The sequence below is a fragment of the Notamacropus eugenii genome, chromosome 5, assembly GCF_028372415.1.
Source record: "Notamacropus eugenii isolate mMacEug1 chromosome 5, mMacEug1.pri_v2, whole genome shotgun sequence".
Classification (NCBI taxonomy): Eukaryota; Metazoa; Chordata; class Mammalia; order Diprotodontia; family Macropodidae; genus Notamacropus; species Notamacropus eugenii.
In genome coordinates, this window is record NC_092876.1 from 201,582,363 (window position 1) to 201,596,920 (window position 14,558).

Below are 14,558 nucleotides of genomic sequence, written 5' to 3' on the forward strand. Positions count from 1 at the left end.
AGAAAAGTAAATTTACTGGAATGCTAATGATCACTTTAATAATTTGATACTTTAAAAAACAAATAGTTGAGGAAACACTAGTCAGGAGATAATACGGTTGGAAATCCAGCTAAAATAGATGATTCCTTTGAATCTCAAAAGATGACAACAAACAGAAATAAACAAATAGATGGAACAGATCTGCTGATGTTTTGATGGAGCTATTTTCAAAGACAGTTGTACTAACATACTTAGACTCTACCAGCTCTGTGAAGAAGCCATCTCCTTAGTTGTATTTAAGCAAATGAAATTAGGACGGGCCAGAATGAGCAAATACAGAAAGAAGTCCATGCTAGAGTGGACATAATTTTAAAAGCACTCAACGATCAATTCTTAGAATATCTCAAGGAGAGGAAGATTCCAAATGATCACAGAGAGCACTATTAATAAAAAAAAAAAAAAGAACAAGTAGATATCAGCAACTACTGACTCCTTTCTCACTTCTAAAAAAATCTGTATAAAATTGTTCTCTCCATGAACTAACATCCTCAATTAACACTTGAAAGAACAAGCAAACTGTGCTGATTTTTTATAACAAATCACATCTTCACAGTCACCTGAATGAAAAGTGTGAAAATCTAAGATCCCTCTGGTACTTGTTTAGAATAAAAGGGTTCAAAACCAGAAGGTGCATTAGAGATTATTTATTTACAGATGAGAGGATCAGGGCAAGGAGCTGAAGTGACTTACCACATGGTCACTCAGTTTGGAAGCAACATTTTGTTACTGATTTTTAGAAAAGGCTCAGAAGAGCAAAACACAGCCTTGAAGCTTTTCTTCATACCGAATTATGGAAATCACTTTAACAATTCCCGGAGTTAATATATCAAATGTAGTATAAAGCAGGGAGAGATCTGTTCAGCTAGGATATCTGTCCATGTTACAGAAGCCCTACTGTACACCAAGGAAAAACAAAAGGCTGTCTCAAGTGTATCTTTTATCTATAACTCGATTTGTAAACAGTCCCCCAGCAAGACTAAGACCATAAATTCAACAGGTGACACCAGTTTCATCATCATCACCACCACTACCACCACCATTATCTTCATCCATAAGCATTTATTAAGTGTCAGGCATTGTGCTAGGCACTAGGACACAAAGAAAGGAGAAAAACAGTGTCTCCCCTTGAGGAGCTTACATGCTACTGAGAGAGACAACACGCTACTGTGGATCTGGAAGATACATACTTATATATATAACACACCCAGTGCAAATGAGAAGGAATCTCAGAGAGATGGCACTTATTGGGAGCTGAGAGTGAAGAATGTGGAAGGTGAGTTTTGAACTGAACTTGAAAGAAGCCAGGAGGTAGAGATGAGGAGAGAACATTCCAAGCACAGAGCAGAGCCAGTGTGTCAGTGAAAAGACAATGAATAGAAAGTGAAGAGTCTAAGGCGTGTTTTCTGAGGAGAAGACATTTGGGAGGGATAAGAAAACTTCATTCAGGATGTGACAGTAGAGCTGAAACTTGATAGAAATAGGGAATATTAAGGATTACTGAGAAAAGGCTAACAAATTTAGCAATTAAAGGATTATTAGAAATTTTGGAGAGAGCAGTTTCAGTTCAATAAGATCGGTGAGTGAAGAAAAGTGAGAAAAAACTATAGGACAGTTTGATAGCTTGAGGGAATGGTAGGAATACTGAAGGTTTTTTAAGGATGGGGGAGATAAAAATCTAATATTTCTCATCTTTCCCATCTCTATGTTAATGCATTCACTGTTCTTACATTTTCCTCCCAATTTTCTGTTATGCCTTGTTCTTAGAAATATTAATTAATTAATTATGGGAGCAGTGTCAAACAGGAGAGTGTCATGTGACTGGAACCACTCTGTGTCCTCAGCCATGCTCCCTGTCTTTAACCAGGATTACTTAGCACCATTAAGGCCAAACTGTACCCTATCTCTACTCTATGTCCCCACCTCAGTCTCAATGCTAACTTCCCTTGAGGTGAATGGGATTTCTCTGTCCTGGGATGAGATGCAGTCCTTGGGAGGTACAACCTTCTCTAAAAAGGTGATCTCGTCATGTGCATTACAAAGTCCTGTCTCTTACCACAGACATACACTTCCCTGCTCCCAAAATGCATGTTCTTTACTGCCACCTAATCATCTCCTCTTCTGGGGTGAGACTCTTCCTTTCCTCTCCATCCCAATGCCTTCCCTTGATTGTCTTTATCTTTTCCCCACATACTTTCCTCACTCTGATTGTTTAAAGTCTGAAGAAATTATTATCCTTTATCTATTCACTTATGGATCTGGTAAGGGTGCATTCAGTTCCCCTTTTTTATCTCCCATTTCCCTTTATATAACTTCTCACTGTTTCCACTACCACAGGAAGAATCTGACTCACTTATGGGGCATCAATAAGATTTAATCCTTGAAACATTACTATAACTTGGCTCTTCCTCCTTCACTTCTCCTGATTCTTTAAGTTCCCCTTAAATATCTAGTTTCTTGGGTTCTTCTTAACCCTTGATAATCCCTTAGTTGAATCTCTTTTTAAAAAGCCCAAAAATCCATAAACATTACAATACTGACTTTATTACTTGTTTTTGCTTAACTACAGTGTGACCTTGAGCAAGTAATAACAATGTCCTCAGGCCTGTTTCCTCATGTGTAACGTGAAAGGGTCTCAGTAGACTTTGAGATACCCTCTATACCGTTATCTCTTTTTGACAATTATACATATAAATCCTTTTTATATTTCTCCTGGTTAGAGAGTTTGCAAGTCAAATATTCAGCTCACATGAGTTTCATTTTCTGCCTCAATATCTCAAATGCCTCTCCTTTGTTGTCCATTTTTCCCCCCACAGACAACTAGGCTAAGCTTTTTAGACTTCCTATGAGTAAATAACCCCTTAGCCCCAACTTTCTTAATGACCTCAACAATTCCAATGGGTTTTAACTCTCTTCTTATACAGGGTTAACTCCTAAGTCTACACATCCATCTTCTGCCTCTTCCTTAAATCACTAACAACTTGTTGGGCATTTCATCGTGATGTCCCAGAGACATCTGAAACTCAACATGTTCAACACAATCAGTATCAAAGGATCATAAATTTAGAGCTGGAAGGGACCTTGTAGGACATTTAGTCTAACCCTTCAATTCACAGATGAGGCACTGAAGTCAGAAGAGGTTGAGTAACTTTCTCAAGGTCATACATGCAATAAGAAACTCTAGGTCTAGCACACTTTCCACTCACTCTGCCTTCATTATCTTCTTTCTTCTACTACCCCTCTACAAAATTTCCATATTTCTTTTGAAGGCAACACCTTTTTCCACAGTCTTGCAGGCTTGTAACCTCATCATTATCCTCCTTTCTCTGCAGGCCCCTCTTGCTGTATGTCCAATCAGTTGCCAGATCTTGCCATTTCTATCAGAACAATACTGCTTGAATCTGATACTCTTCTCTTTCCTCATATAGATATCACTTGGACTATTGCAGCAACTGCCTAATTGGTTCTTCTGCCTTAAACTTCTCTCCCCTCCAGTCTATCCTCCACATAGTTGACAAAATAATATTCCTTAGACACAGACCTGACCATTACATTCTTGCACTCAACTTCACTGGCTCCCCATGGCCTCCAAAATAAAATATAAACTCTTAATTTTTTTTTAAAGTTTTAAAAACTCTTCACAACTGGGTCCCAATCTAGCTCTCTGGACTAAGTTTATAATAACTCTCCTTCCCCCTCTATGGCCTAGTCAAACTATCACACCTGTCCTGACAATCTGCTCATATACCTACAATGTCCTCTCCTTGACTCTGCCTAGTGGATGGAACTCAAGCACCACTTTCACATGAAGCTTTTCCTGATCTTTCTGACTGCTACTGAACTCCCTCACTTTAGAGTTATTCAATTTATATTTTATTTTGTACTTATTCTGTACATATTTACTTTGTATATACTTCTATATGTAAATTCCCCTTCTTTTCCTCCCCTCAATAAAACCTAAGCTCTTTGAGAAAAAGGGCTATTTAATCTTTGGTTTTTGTATTTTCATCAATGAGAACATAGTGGATGCACAATAAAGGATTGCTGAGTGATTAGTTACATTATATCTGGCAAATGATTCCTCTTTCTGAGGTTTGTGGATTGCAGAGACTTGCAGAAAACCATTCCTTCATCCTGCAAATAATGACACTGCAAACTCCTTTTGATGATCCCAAACTATAGTACATAAATATATGTTGCTATAAAAGTTCACTTCTTTAATATCAATATTTTTCTAATGATGCTCTATGACTGTGAATCATGTAACATCAAGATCTACGAAGCACCCAAATCATAAGTAACCCAAAAAGCAAAAGATGTATCTGTGGAACAAAATATGTGAAGAATACATTTGACCAAAAAAAGAAGACAAAATCAGTTACATAACAAAAAATGAAATATAAATGATGGACAACCCAAGAGATGTAGTGGTATCTTCAAGAACCAAAGTATAGCTTCTGGAACACTGGAGCTTCTAGGAAAGATTTATAAGAAAGCACAGACAAGAATTACAAAAGATGAGAAAGTCTTGTGGGACTAGAAGGCAGGCTGGATTTAGCAAAGAATGAAAATAAAATTATTTTTCAAATACTGGTAGACGTTTGTATCATTTCCTTCACTCTCCCTTCCATATTTTACATGATGAATATGACATGTCAAAAAGTACCTGGAAATATATTCTGTGCTAAAGTCTAATATCCACACTTTCTTAACTTTTTTTCCCCTGTCACAATGATATGATAGGGAAAAAAATGAAAAGAATTACTTTGATCACTGCTGATGCTTTGTACAAGAGGTAACGAGAAGATCAAAACGAACAAGTAAGACTACTTCTCTGAAAGTGTATGAAATTGAAAGAAACAGGTCTAAAGAAAAAGGTATAAATGGAAAGCCAAGAGGTATGCTGGAACAGAGGTGACAGTAAAGCAGAAGCAAAATGCAGACCTGGCCTACTGGGATTACTGTGCTGAGAGAGGACAATAAAGGTAATGATTATTTCCAACATCTTAGAATTCACATGAGATAAGGAATAATTTAAAGAAACTAAAGTCAATAAAAGATAGTTAATGTAATCAATGACAGGATCCTTTAAAAACTATGCTTTAACATTAAAAAATAAATGTTGCTTGGATATACAGTCAAACTGGGGTGGGCGGGGAAGGAATGGGCAGCTAGGGTTGTTGGGTTTGCTTTGCTGAACTGTTTTTCCTTCTTAAAAAACCTTTATTATGAGATGTCTTGCTGGGGTAGAGGAAGGTATATATTAAAACACAAGTGGCATAAAAACAAAAGGTATAAATAAAATCAAAATGTAACAAGAAAAAGAGTTCCACTTAAATTAAAAGAACAAATTTGATATAATTGTCACTTCAGAGAATTCTTTCTACACAAAGCAATTTAAGGGAGACAGCAAGATATGTTACAAAAGCATCGAACTAAATCTGAAGATCCTAATTCTAATCCCACTTATTAGTTTGTGACTTTGGGTAAATCGTTAAACCTTTGTGAAATATAAATACTTCCCATTATGCCTACCTCAGAAATTAGTTGTTAGAATTAAGAGATAATAAATGCAACAGTGCTTTCTAAATTGTATAGCTCAATATAAAGTATTATTTTCAAGTGACTTAGCAGTGTAAAAAATATTCATTTGAGAAATCAGTGTATTTTCTTACTTTTCTAATTCATCAGGATCAAATTTCCACCATGTTTCAGGTTCATGGAATTCTACTTGGTATCCTTTGCCTATAGCCTACAGAAAAAACAGATTTAAAAAAGCAAACAGTTAAGATTTCCTAAAGTAAGAAAAAGCTGTACACAAAGCATACATATTAGGCAGCACTTTAAAATTTCCTAAGAAACACTGTAAATTTGACATTTTTTACACTTAATATATTAGAAATTTTTGTTTTAGTTTAACAACACTTACTTTATTTCAATTACTAAATTAATTCTGACATAAATTTTGGTCAAGTGTACTTTCACCTACATGAGGATCATCATATACAATTTAAAAATAATATTTTCTGACATAGGAAGGAATTTAAAGATAAAGCTTCTAAATTGTTAATATTTTTGAATAAAAGTACAGAGAGAAAACAATGACCAGATCAAAATGTTCTATTATTCATATTTACCATTTCCACATAAGGTTTCATTTCCCAAGCTTGGGTATTAGTGTTATCTATTATAACTGGAGATCTTCCCTGATCAATAGCTTTCTTTGCTGAAAGAAAAAAGCAAATTTCAATAAAAACACTCCAGAAACACAAAGTAAATATGTACAATAGAATTAAATGGTAACAAGTGATCATTCTACTAAATTTTCTAGAAAAAAAAATTGTTTCTTTGTTCTAAATCAGGCAGGACTGTGAATTTACTCTGACTAGTTTGCTTGCTACAGCTGTTTTAGCCAAGTAACTGGAGCCAAAAAACCTCTAAGTATATGTCACAATCTTAGCTACTTGAGTCACGTAGTAACATATTTATTTGCATGTGCTTTCTTCCTCTTAGGACAATGTGGCGAGAAAGCACTTGTACTTGGAAGAACTTGCGGCTACTTCCACACTGGTTCAAACTTCAAAACAATTCATGGGGGAAATAGGCCCAATACAGAGGTCAAAACAACATTAATGGCTGTAGCACCTACCAATATGGTCTAGAACCCAGGGTTTACAACAGAAAAATAGCACCATATGACAGAACCAGATTGGCTAAATACTACTGTTCTTCTACCGTAATGAAGGGGGATGGCAGGGTCTATCACTTTAAATGGCAACAGTGAAAAGGTCAAATCAGGTCAAAAATAAGTACCCTATTCCTGAAATTCTACCCATCAGAGATTTTCTTGGATTAATGACCCTACCATCCTTCTGGTCACCTAGGTTCACAACCAAGGTGTCATTCTTCATTCTCTCTTACTTCCCAAGTCCAATCTGTGGTCAACTCTTGCTGATTTTTACCTTTGTAATTTCTTTCATATAAGCCCCATTTCTCTTTTCTGACATTACCACTATCCTGGTGCAAGGCCAAATCACCTCATACCAGGACTTCTCTTTGTGTCTCAATTCTCCTCACTCCAGTCCTCCACTCAGCCAACAAAGTGACAAGTCTGACCATCTCACTTCCCCTGTGCTCTTCCCCTTCTATAATATTTCATTTGGTGATCTCATAAACTCTCATGGATTCAATTGTCATCTCTATGTGGATGACTTTCAGTAATCTATGCTGAACTCAGTCTTCCATTTCCAACTGTGTTTTGGAAATCTCAAAATTGGATGACCTGTAGACATCTTAAACTCAACACATTCAAAATTGAATTATGTTTCCTCCCAAACACTACCCCTTTCAAACTTCCCAATTATTGCAGAAGGTATCACCAACCTCCCAATCTCCCAAGCTAGATGTCACCCTTATGGCTTCACTATCTCTCATTTTCTATATCCAACCTGTTTGCCAAGGCCTGTCAATTTCACCTTCGTGACATATCTCAAATACCTCTTTCCCCTTGTCTCTTCTGATACTGCCACTACTTTGATGTCCCTCATCTCCTCACATCTGGACTACTGCAACAACCTGTTAGTTGTTCTGCCTGCCAAGTCTCTCTCCATTTAAATCAATCTTCAACACAGCCACCCAAGTGATTTTTCTAACGTACAGTTAGGATTATCACTGCCCTACTCAATCAACTCCAGTTGCTTCCCATCACATACAAGATCAAATTTAAAATCCTGTTTGGTATTCAAAGATCTTCATAAGCTAGCCACCTCTTTCCCCATCCATTCCCTCCCTTTCCCCCATGTACCTGTGATCCAGTCTTGTAGTTTCTCAAACAAATAACTCCACTCCTGACTATAGGTATTTTCACTAGTAGTTGCCTTGACCATGCATATAATGCTCTCTCTCCTCATCTCTACCTCTTGGCTTCCTTCCAGACCCAGTTAAACTCCCAACTTCAATAGAAAGTCTTTCCTGATGCCTCTTAATTCTAGTGCCTTCCTTCTGTTGACTCTTTTCTATTTATACTGTATATAGCTAGTTTGTTCTGTTATCTGCATATTGTCTCTCCCCATTAAACTGTGAACTCCTTAAAGGCAAAATCTTTTTCCTTTCTTTGTATCCCAATCATTTAGCATAGTGCCTGGTACATAGTAAGTCCTTAATAAACACTTATTGGCCTAATTTGAATGAAGATCTCTGAAATGGAGGTAAACATGGGAAGGTAAAACTCAAGAATCATTCACTCCTTCCTTACTACCAGAGTGACCTTGGGAAAGTCATTTAACTTCTTTGAGCTTCAAAAGGAGGAGACTGGACTTAGATGATCTTTAAATTCTTTGTTCCTATCAACTTATTGTGCATTATGTTAATCAGATGATCATAATGTTTTTCTAATAGGAGTTCTAAAGGGAAAGGGATAGGGATAAGGAAGGGTAGTTTTAGAGATAAGTCAGAAGTGAGAAGGACAGATCTATATGTAGTACTATAGCATTGGGCTTTTAGCAGCCAAAGACCAACATGAAGCAACAGTGGGAGAGGCAGAGGTGCTGAGAAAGGAAACAAAGTAGCCAGTAGAAAACACAGAAAGGAGGTGCCAGACTCACTTAATCATCTCTTTTGCACCTCATGACAGCTTAGGCAGGGTTGGGGAAGCTGTGGGCCTCAAGGCCACATGTGGTCTTCTAGATTCTCAAATATAGCCCTTTGAATGAATCCAAACTTCACTGAACAGATCCTAAGGGGTTCTGCTCTGTGAAGTTTGAATTAGTGAAAGGGCTACACTTTGGCCACACGTGGCCTAAAGGTAGCAGGTTCCCCACCCCTGGCCTAGAGTAAAGTTTTACAGGTATTATCATACCCATTTTACAGATCAGGAAGTGAAAGCTGAAAGAAGTTTAATGTTTTCATAGAACTACGAACTGCCCTATGTGGGCCCTGAACTTTCTGACTTCAAATATAATGCTCTTGTCTATGGCACAGCTCTAGTCTTCCAAAAACCAGACTTGATCAGAGATGAGACACCAGTATGCAGAGGACCAAGGATCAATTATGTAAATAAGGTTGCTTAGTCTGAAGAATAAAAGACTCTGAGGGATAGGAATGAAAGGGGTAAGGAGGGAGGAGAGGGGAAACCACACAGAATAGCTACCTAGCATTTCAAGTACTATCACACAGAAGGTTCAGGCTTGTATGGATTGAGCCCAGAGGACAGAAGGGACCAATGTGTGGAAGTTGTAGAAAAGTTGATTTTTAGCTGGATAGAAGGAAAAACTTTCTAACAAATAAAGGTATCCAAAACAAGAAAGGGTTTCTCAGGAGGCAGTAAGTTCCCCTTCACAATATGATTTCAAGCAGAAGTTGGATGACCATTTCTGGGGGATGCTATAGAAAGGACTCCTGTTCAGAAATGGGTTATTAAGGGGTCTGTTCTGTGAAATTTGGATTCAGTCAAAGGGCTGCACTTGAGAACCTAGAGGGAAACTTGTGGGCTTCAGGCTACAAGTTCCTCATCCCTGGGTCAGACTACGCTGAGATTCCTTCCAAATCTGAAATTCTACATGCTGTGATCTCGATGCTGATTTCAGCAGGAACACAGAGGCCTGTTTTATTTATTTATTAAAAAACCTGAGAGATGTCATCTAATGTTATCACACCTCTGCTCTGATTCCAGTCATGGGCATCACCAAGTTGTCTAACGTTATACGTATACCCATTTCGATGCCGAAAATAATCATCAGTGCTGAAGACGATGCCACCACGATTTTGACCAAGCAGAACACTGTCAATAAAAGCAAAGAAATTAGGTTATATACAGAAATATCTACATAGCTATAAGTAAGTTTTAGAAAACCCTCAAAAAGCATGTTAGCTGTACTTAATTAAAGTAATACTGAAATGAGTTAATCCAGTTCTGGGCATATTAGCCCTTCAAAGATAACATTAAGTGACTGATGTCAAAATCCAAGATGATTTTAAATTTCTGCCACTTTTTAGGCTCTTCACAAATTAGAAAAACTCTTTTTCTTTCTCTTGGCTTTTTTTTTTTTAGAGAGGAAGTAATATTTATTAATATATGCTTTTTATAGAAATATCTCTACAATGCATTATATATCTCTTTGTCTTAGAAAATTACTATAATGTAATCTTTCTAGTTAACTAAAAAATTGTCAACTACTCTGTAATTCAGTGACACCCTCAGGAGTTCTTGAATTGAGTTATGGTTGTCCTTCCCTACACCGAATGTTCACAAATCACAAGATTCTCTATTTTTTTCTCTCTCTTCCTTTGTTGTCTGCTGTCACATTTTATTGTTGTCACAAAGTCTACTTGAAAGGGCTTTTATACTGCTCTTAATGTGTTGCTGGCCTTAACAAAACAAACATGTCAGGGAAACCAGATTTTCAAGCCTATTAAGCCAGTAACCTTACACACACAACGGTAACAGTTTGATACCTTGACTTTATCTTTAATGTCTTTAGTAGCTATATAATTAATGCACCTTCAATGAACTAGTAACCTGAAAATGAGCACTGTGGAGGTACTTATTCTGAAAAATCCCATATTTGGCTCGAGGCAACTCTGAATGACAAATAAAACAATATCATGGAGGATAATTTAAGGTAGAGGTTGTGGCATAAAATATCTGACCTCTACTACAGAATTTTTTAATGGAATTCAGCTGGGAGTGAAGAGGTGGTAATTAAATAAATTTAGCTGAGTAGTAAAGAAGAAAGGACCTTTATTTAACAATATGCCCAGAATTCCCAAGTTCCAAATAGAGAATGTACCAAGTTTTTACATAACCAATGGGAGAAAAAGGAGGTGAAGATATACTGAGAATGACTGGGCAAGAACTACATTCCTTCTCTTCTCTAACCATCATCATGCCTGCATCAATCTGGAAATACCATGAGGAAGAAAAGCAAAGGAAAAGAAAATGTACTTTCCCAGGATGCTTTAGGGTCACTGAAAAAATGACAGGATACAGTAAATTCTCTAAAAAATGGTAGGCTAGCAAGGTACAAGGTACTCTACCTTATTACCACCAATACAAGCACTATCAACAATATAAGGATGCTACATTTGTTAACATGATACAATATCTAATTTAAATAACTCTCAAAACAGACAGTACAATATGAAACAAACCCTGCCTTGGGTTTTTTCCTCCCCAAAGTTCAAGCAATTGTCATTGTTCCAAAATCTTATTCAAAAAGCAGAAGATACTAATCTGCCCACATTGTGCATTTGAAAAATCTGCAATTTTATTTCATAGGGCTTTTGAAAACTTCAAAAAGAAAATGTAATAACTAGCAGAAGCTTTTAAAATCAAATTTTAGGTGTCTGAGAAACCTTCACTACATCTCATTACCTTACTGCACACTCCCTTTCATAATGCTGTTTAGTACTTTCATATGTTTATGACAAACTATGCTTTAATTTCTTTGAAGAAAGATCTGTTGCTTTTATGTGATTTAACTTTCCCCCATAGCATTTACATGTCCTCACACAGGGACTACTTGATAAAATGCTGCTGACAAACAATAAAAGCTAGAAATAAGCTATTTTATTTTACCAACTCTATTATATCCTCCTTATAAACAGTGTCAGTTTATACAAATAATGCATAGGCAAAACTGAATTCCCCCTCCCCCATTTAGTAAGGTTATTTTTTTTCCAGCAGAGGGTAAAATAAACATGTTTAGATACCATTTAAAAATTTCTTGAATTAAAAATCTCCAAATTATGGTGCATTTTTGACTTGAGAAAAAATACTGAAAATGGACTTTTGCACTTGCATAAAATATTCAAAAGACGAATATCAAAATAAATAAGCAAAAATAATTGAAAAAAGAATTTCAATTAGAAATTGAAGGCACTTATGAAAAATACTTGAAGCAATGCTCTAAGAAAATAAAAACTTTTGAAAGTTCTTTTAGTAAGATGCTGCCCGAAGTCCTGGATGCACGTCCATATACCAAAATGAGTAACAAATTTAGTTACATTCTGAATAAACCTAATAAAAGAAATAATTAGAAGTCTAGTGATAACATGGACTACATTTTAAAAATATATTTCCTGGACTAAAGGGAAGGGATACTAGTAATGTCTTTAACCCAATTCAGTACCCTGCCCGCTTTCTGACTCTACCTTCTTCCTCTTTAAGAAAGATAAATACCAAAATGGTTCCCCCAAGTTAACAGGCTTACTTCCGATTTCCTATGGTTGACACTTACTCATCTTTTAAGCAAGGCCTTAGAGATCAAATCTTATTTCAGATACTAACCACCTCCTACCTATGTAGATTAAACACTTTCTTCATAACCTATCTCTTATTAAGAAACATTTACTAAATGTTTAATGATTCTAAGGTACTATGTTAAGTGGGACTATACTGGCAGGTATAAAATTTAGGTCTCATCTTCACAGAAATTATTTTCTAGTTGGAGAGACAAAACGTACATAAAGATAAAAAACACAAAGTTTTATACTAGTGCCAAATGGGTAGTATGAACAGTAATTGGGCAGCAATTTAAAGGAAGGCAAGACCACTGTGGGCTCAAGCAAAGGAAAAGTGTCGTGGAGAACATTTGGCAAGGTCTTGAAGATGGGTAGAAAAATGTGGGAAGGTAGGGATGTTCTCATCCTATGCTCTTCCATCTCTTTGGTTGTGCTCATGTCATGGCTGAAACACCTACACTAAATATGTAAGATCCCTCCTCTTTTCCTTCAAGTTCAAATTTGGGTGCTAACTATTCTACAAAGTTCACTTTTGCCTTTCTTTATTCTCCAAGATGAAAGAGATTTTTCTATTCCCTACTCATATTCTTCATGGAAGCTGGTCTAGACCTCTTCTTTGTACATGCCACATTCTACTTTATATTACAGTTATTTGAATGCATGTTTTATCTACCCTTCTCCCCTAGATGATAAACTCTCTGAAGGCTGAATTTGTTTCCCTTTGTCCTAGCATGGTGCCCAGTAGGATAGTGTTTGTTAAAATAAACTTTAATCCTGCCCTTGTAACTATTAAACATTACTATCTTCTAAATTCACCAAATAATATTAGGAATTCCCTCAATCTCTGTCTTTCCTTCTTTAAAATCAAACTTCTTATAAGTGGTTTTTTCTTTCAAAGAAACTCAGCATACCCCAGATCACCATATTCACACTTAACAGAATTTTACATTTATGCAAATTATAACATAATAAACATTAACTTGTACTAACCATTATAGCTTATCTAATCTATACTGTCAATACTTAAAGAAAAAATCTGCACCACATTTCTACAAAAGTGCTAATGTGGTGATTTTTTTCATTTAATTCATTTACCCACTTCATTCAATTTTAACGTTCACTTCTGAACTTTGACCCTCTCTCCTTCCCCTTCCCCATTCATTTTGGAGGTATGAAAAACAAAACCCAAGACAAATACATTTTTTGTTGTTGTTCAGTCATGTCGGACTCTTCATAACCCCAAATGGAGTTTTCTTGGTAAAGATCCTGGAGTGGCTTGCCATTTCCTTCTCCAGCTCATTTTACAAATGAGGAAAGTGAGGCAAACAAGATTAATTGACTTGCCCAGGGTCATGCAACTAAGTGTCTAAAGCTATATTTGAACTCAGGAAGATGAGTCTTCCTGGTTCCTGGCCTAGCATTCTATCCACTGTAACACCTAGCTGCACCATTACAAACATGTATAGTTAGGCAAAAGAAATTCCTAAATTAGCCATGTCCAAAAAAATAAAAACGAAAAAAATAAAATGTGTTTTAATATGTTTAAAATAAATTTACATGTTCATAAGCTCTCTATCTAGCAGTGGATAGCATGTTTCATAACTAGTCCTTGGAAAATACAGTTGGTCATAGTGACGATCAGAATCTCTAAGTCTTTCAAAACTGATTACTGTTTACAGTGCTACTGTCACTGTATATATATATTGCCCTCCTGATTTTTTCACTTTGCTTTTCATCAGTTCATACAAGTCTTCCCAGGTTTAAAAACTTCCCCTTCAGCATTTCTTACAGCACAATAGTATTCTATCACATTCATATATACCATAACTAATTCAGCCATTTCCTATATATATATATATATATATGGGTCCTTATCTTTCCCCCATCCTCCTTTGGGGTATAGTTCTAGTAGCAGTGTCACTAAGTCAAAGGCGATGCAGTTTAATAGCTTTTTGGACATAGCTCCAAATTGCTTTCCAGAATGAGTGGACCAGTTCACACTCCAACAACAGTGTATTACTGTACTGATATTCCCACAGACCCTCCAGCATCTATTATTTTCCTTTTCTGTCAACTTAGCCAATCTGATGGGTATGAGGTGGCTATCTAAGAGTTATTTTAATATGCATTTCTCTAATTATTAGTGATTTATTAGATCATATGGCTACTGGTAGTTGGATTTCCTCCTCTTAAAAAACGACTATCCATAACCTCTAACCACACATCAACTGGGGGAATGGCTCTGAATCTCGTAAATCTGAATTGTTTCTCTATGACGGCCC

At 36.3% G+C, this 14,558-nt stretch overlaps 1 protein-coding gene across 11 annotated transcripts in view; it reads right to left on the reverse strand.

Moving 5' to 3' along the window:
* The window catches only part of LOC140505674 (uncharacterized), a 71,347-nt gene that overhangs the window by 49,196 nt on the left and 7,593 nt on the right, over positions 1-14,558 (reverse strand). For all 11 annotated transcript variants that reach the window (XR_011967604.1, XR_011967605.1, XR_011967606.1 and 8 more), the window contains exons 3-5: positions 9,690-9,814; positions 6,174-6,262; positions 5,712-5,788 (exon numbers count right to left, since the gene is read on the reverse strand). Coding sequence is in view for 8 of the 11 variants with exons in the window: in XM_072611887.1 (XP_072467988.1) it covers positions 5,712-5,788; positions 6,174-6,262; positions 9,690-9,814 (291 nt within the window). In the remaining 3 variants the exon portion in view is untranslated. The remainder of the gene's footprint in view (positions 1-5,711; positions 5,789-6,173; positions 6,263-9,689; positions 9,815-14,558) is intronic.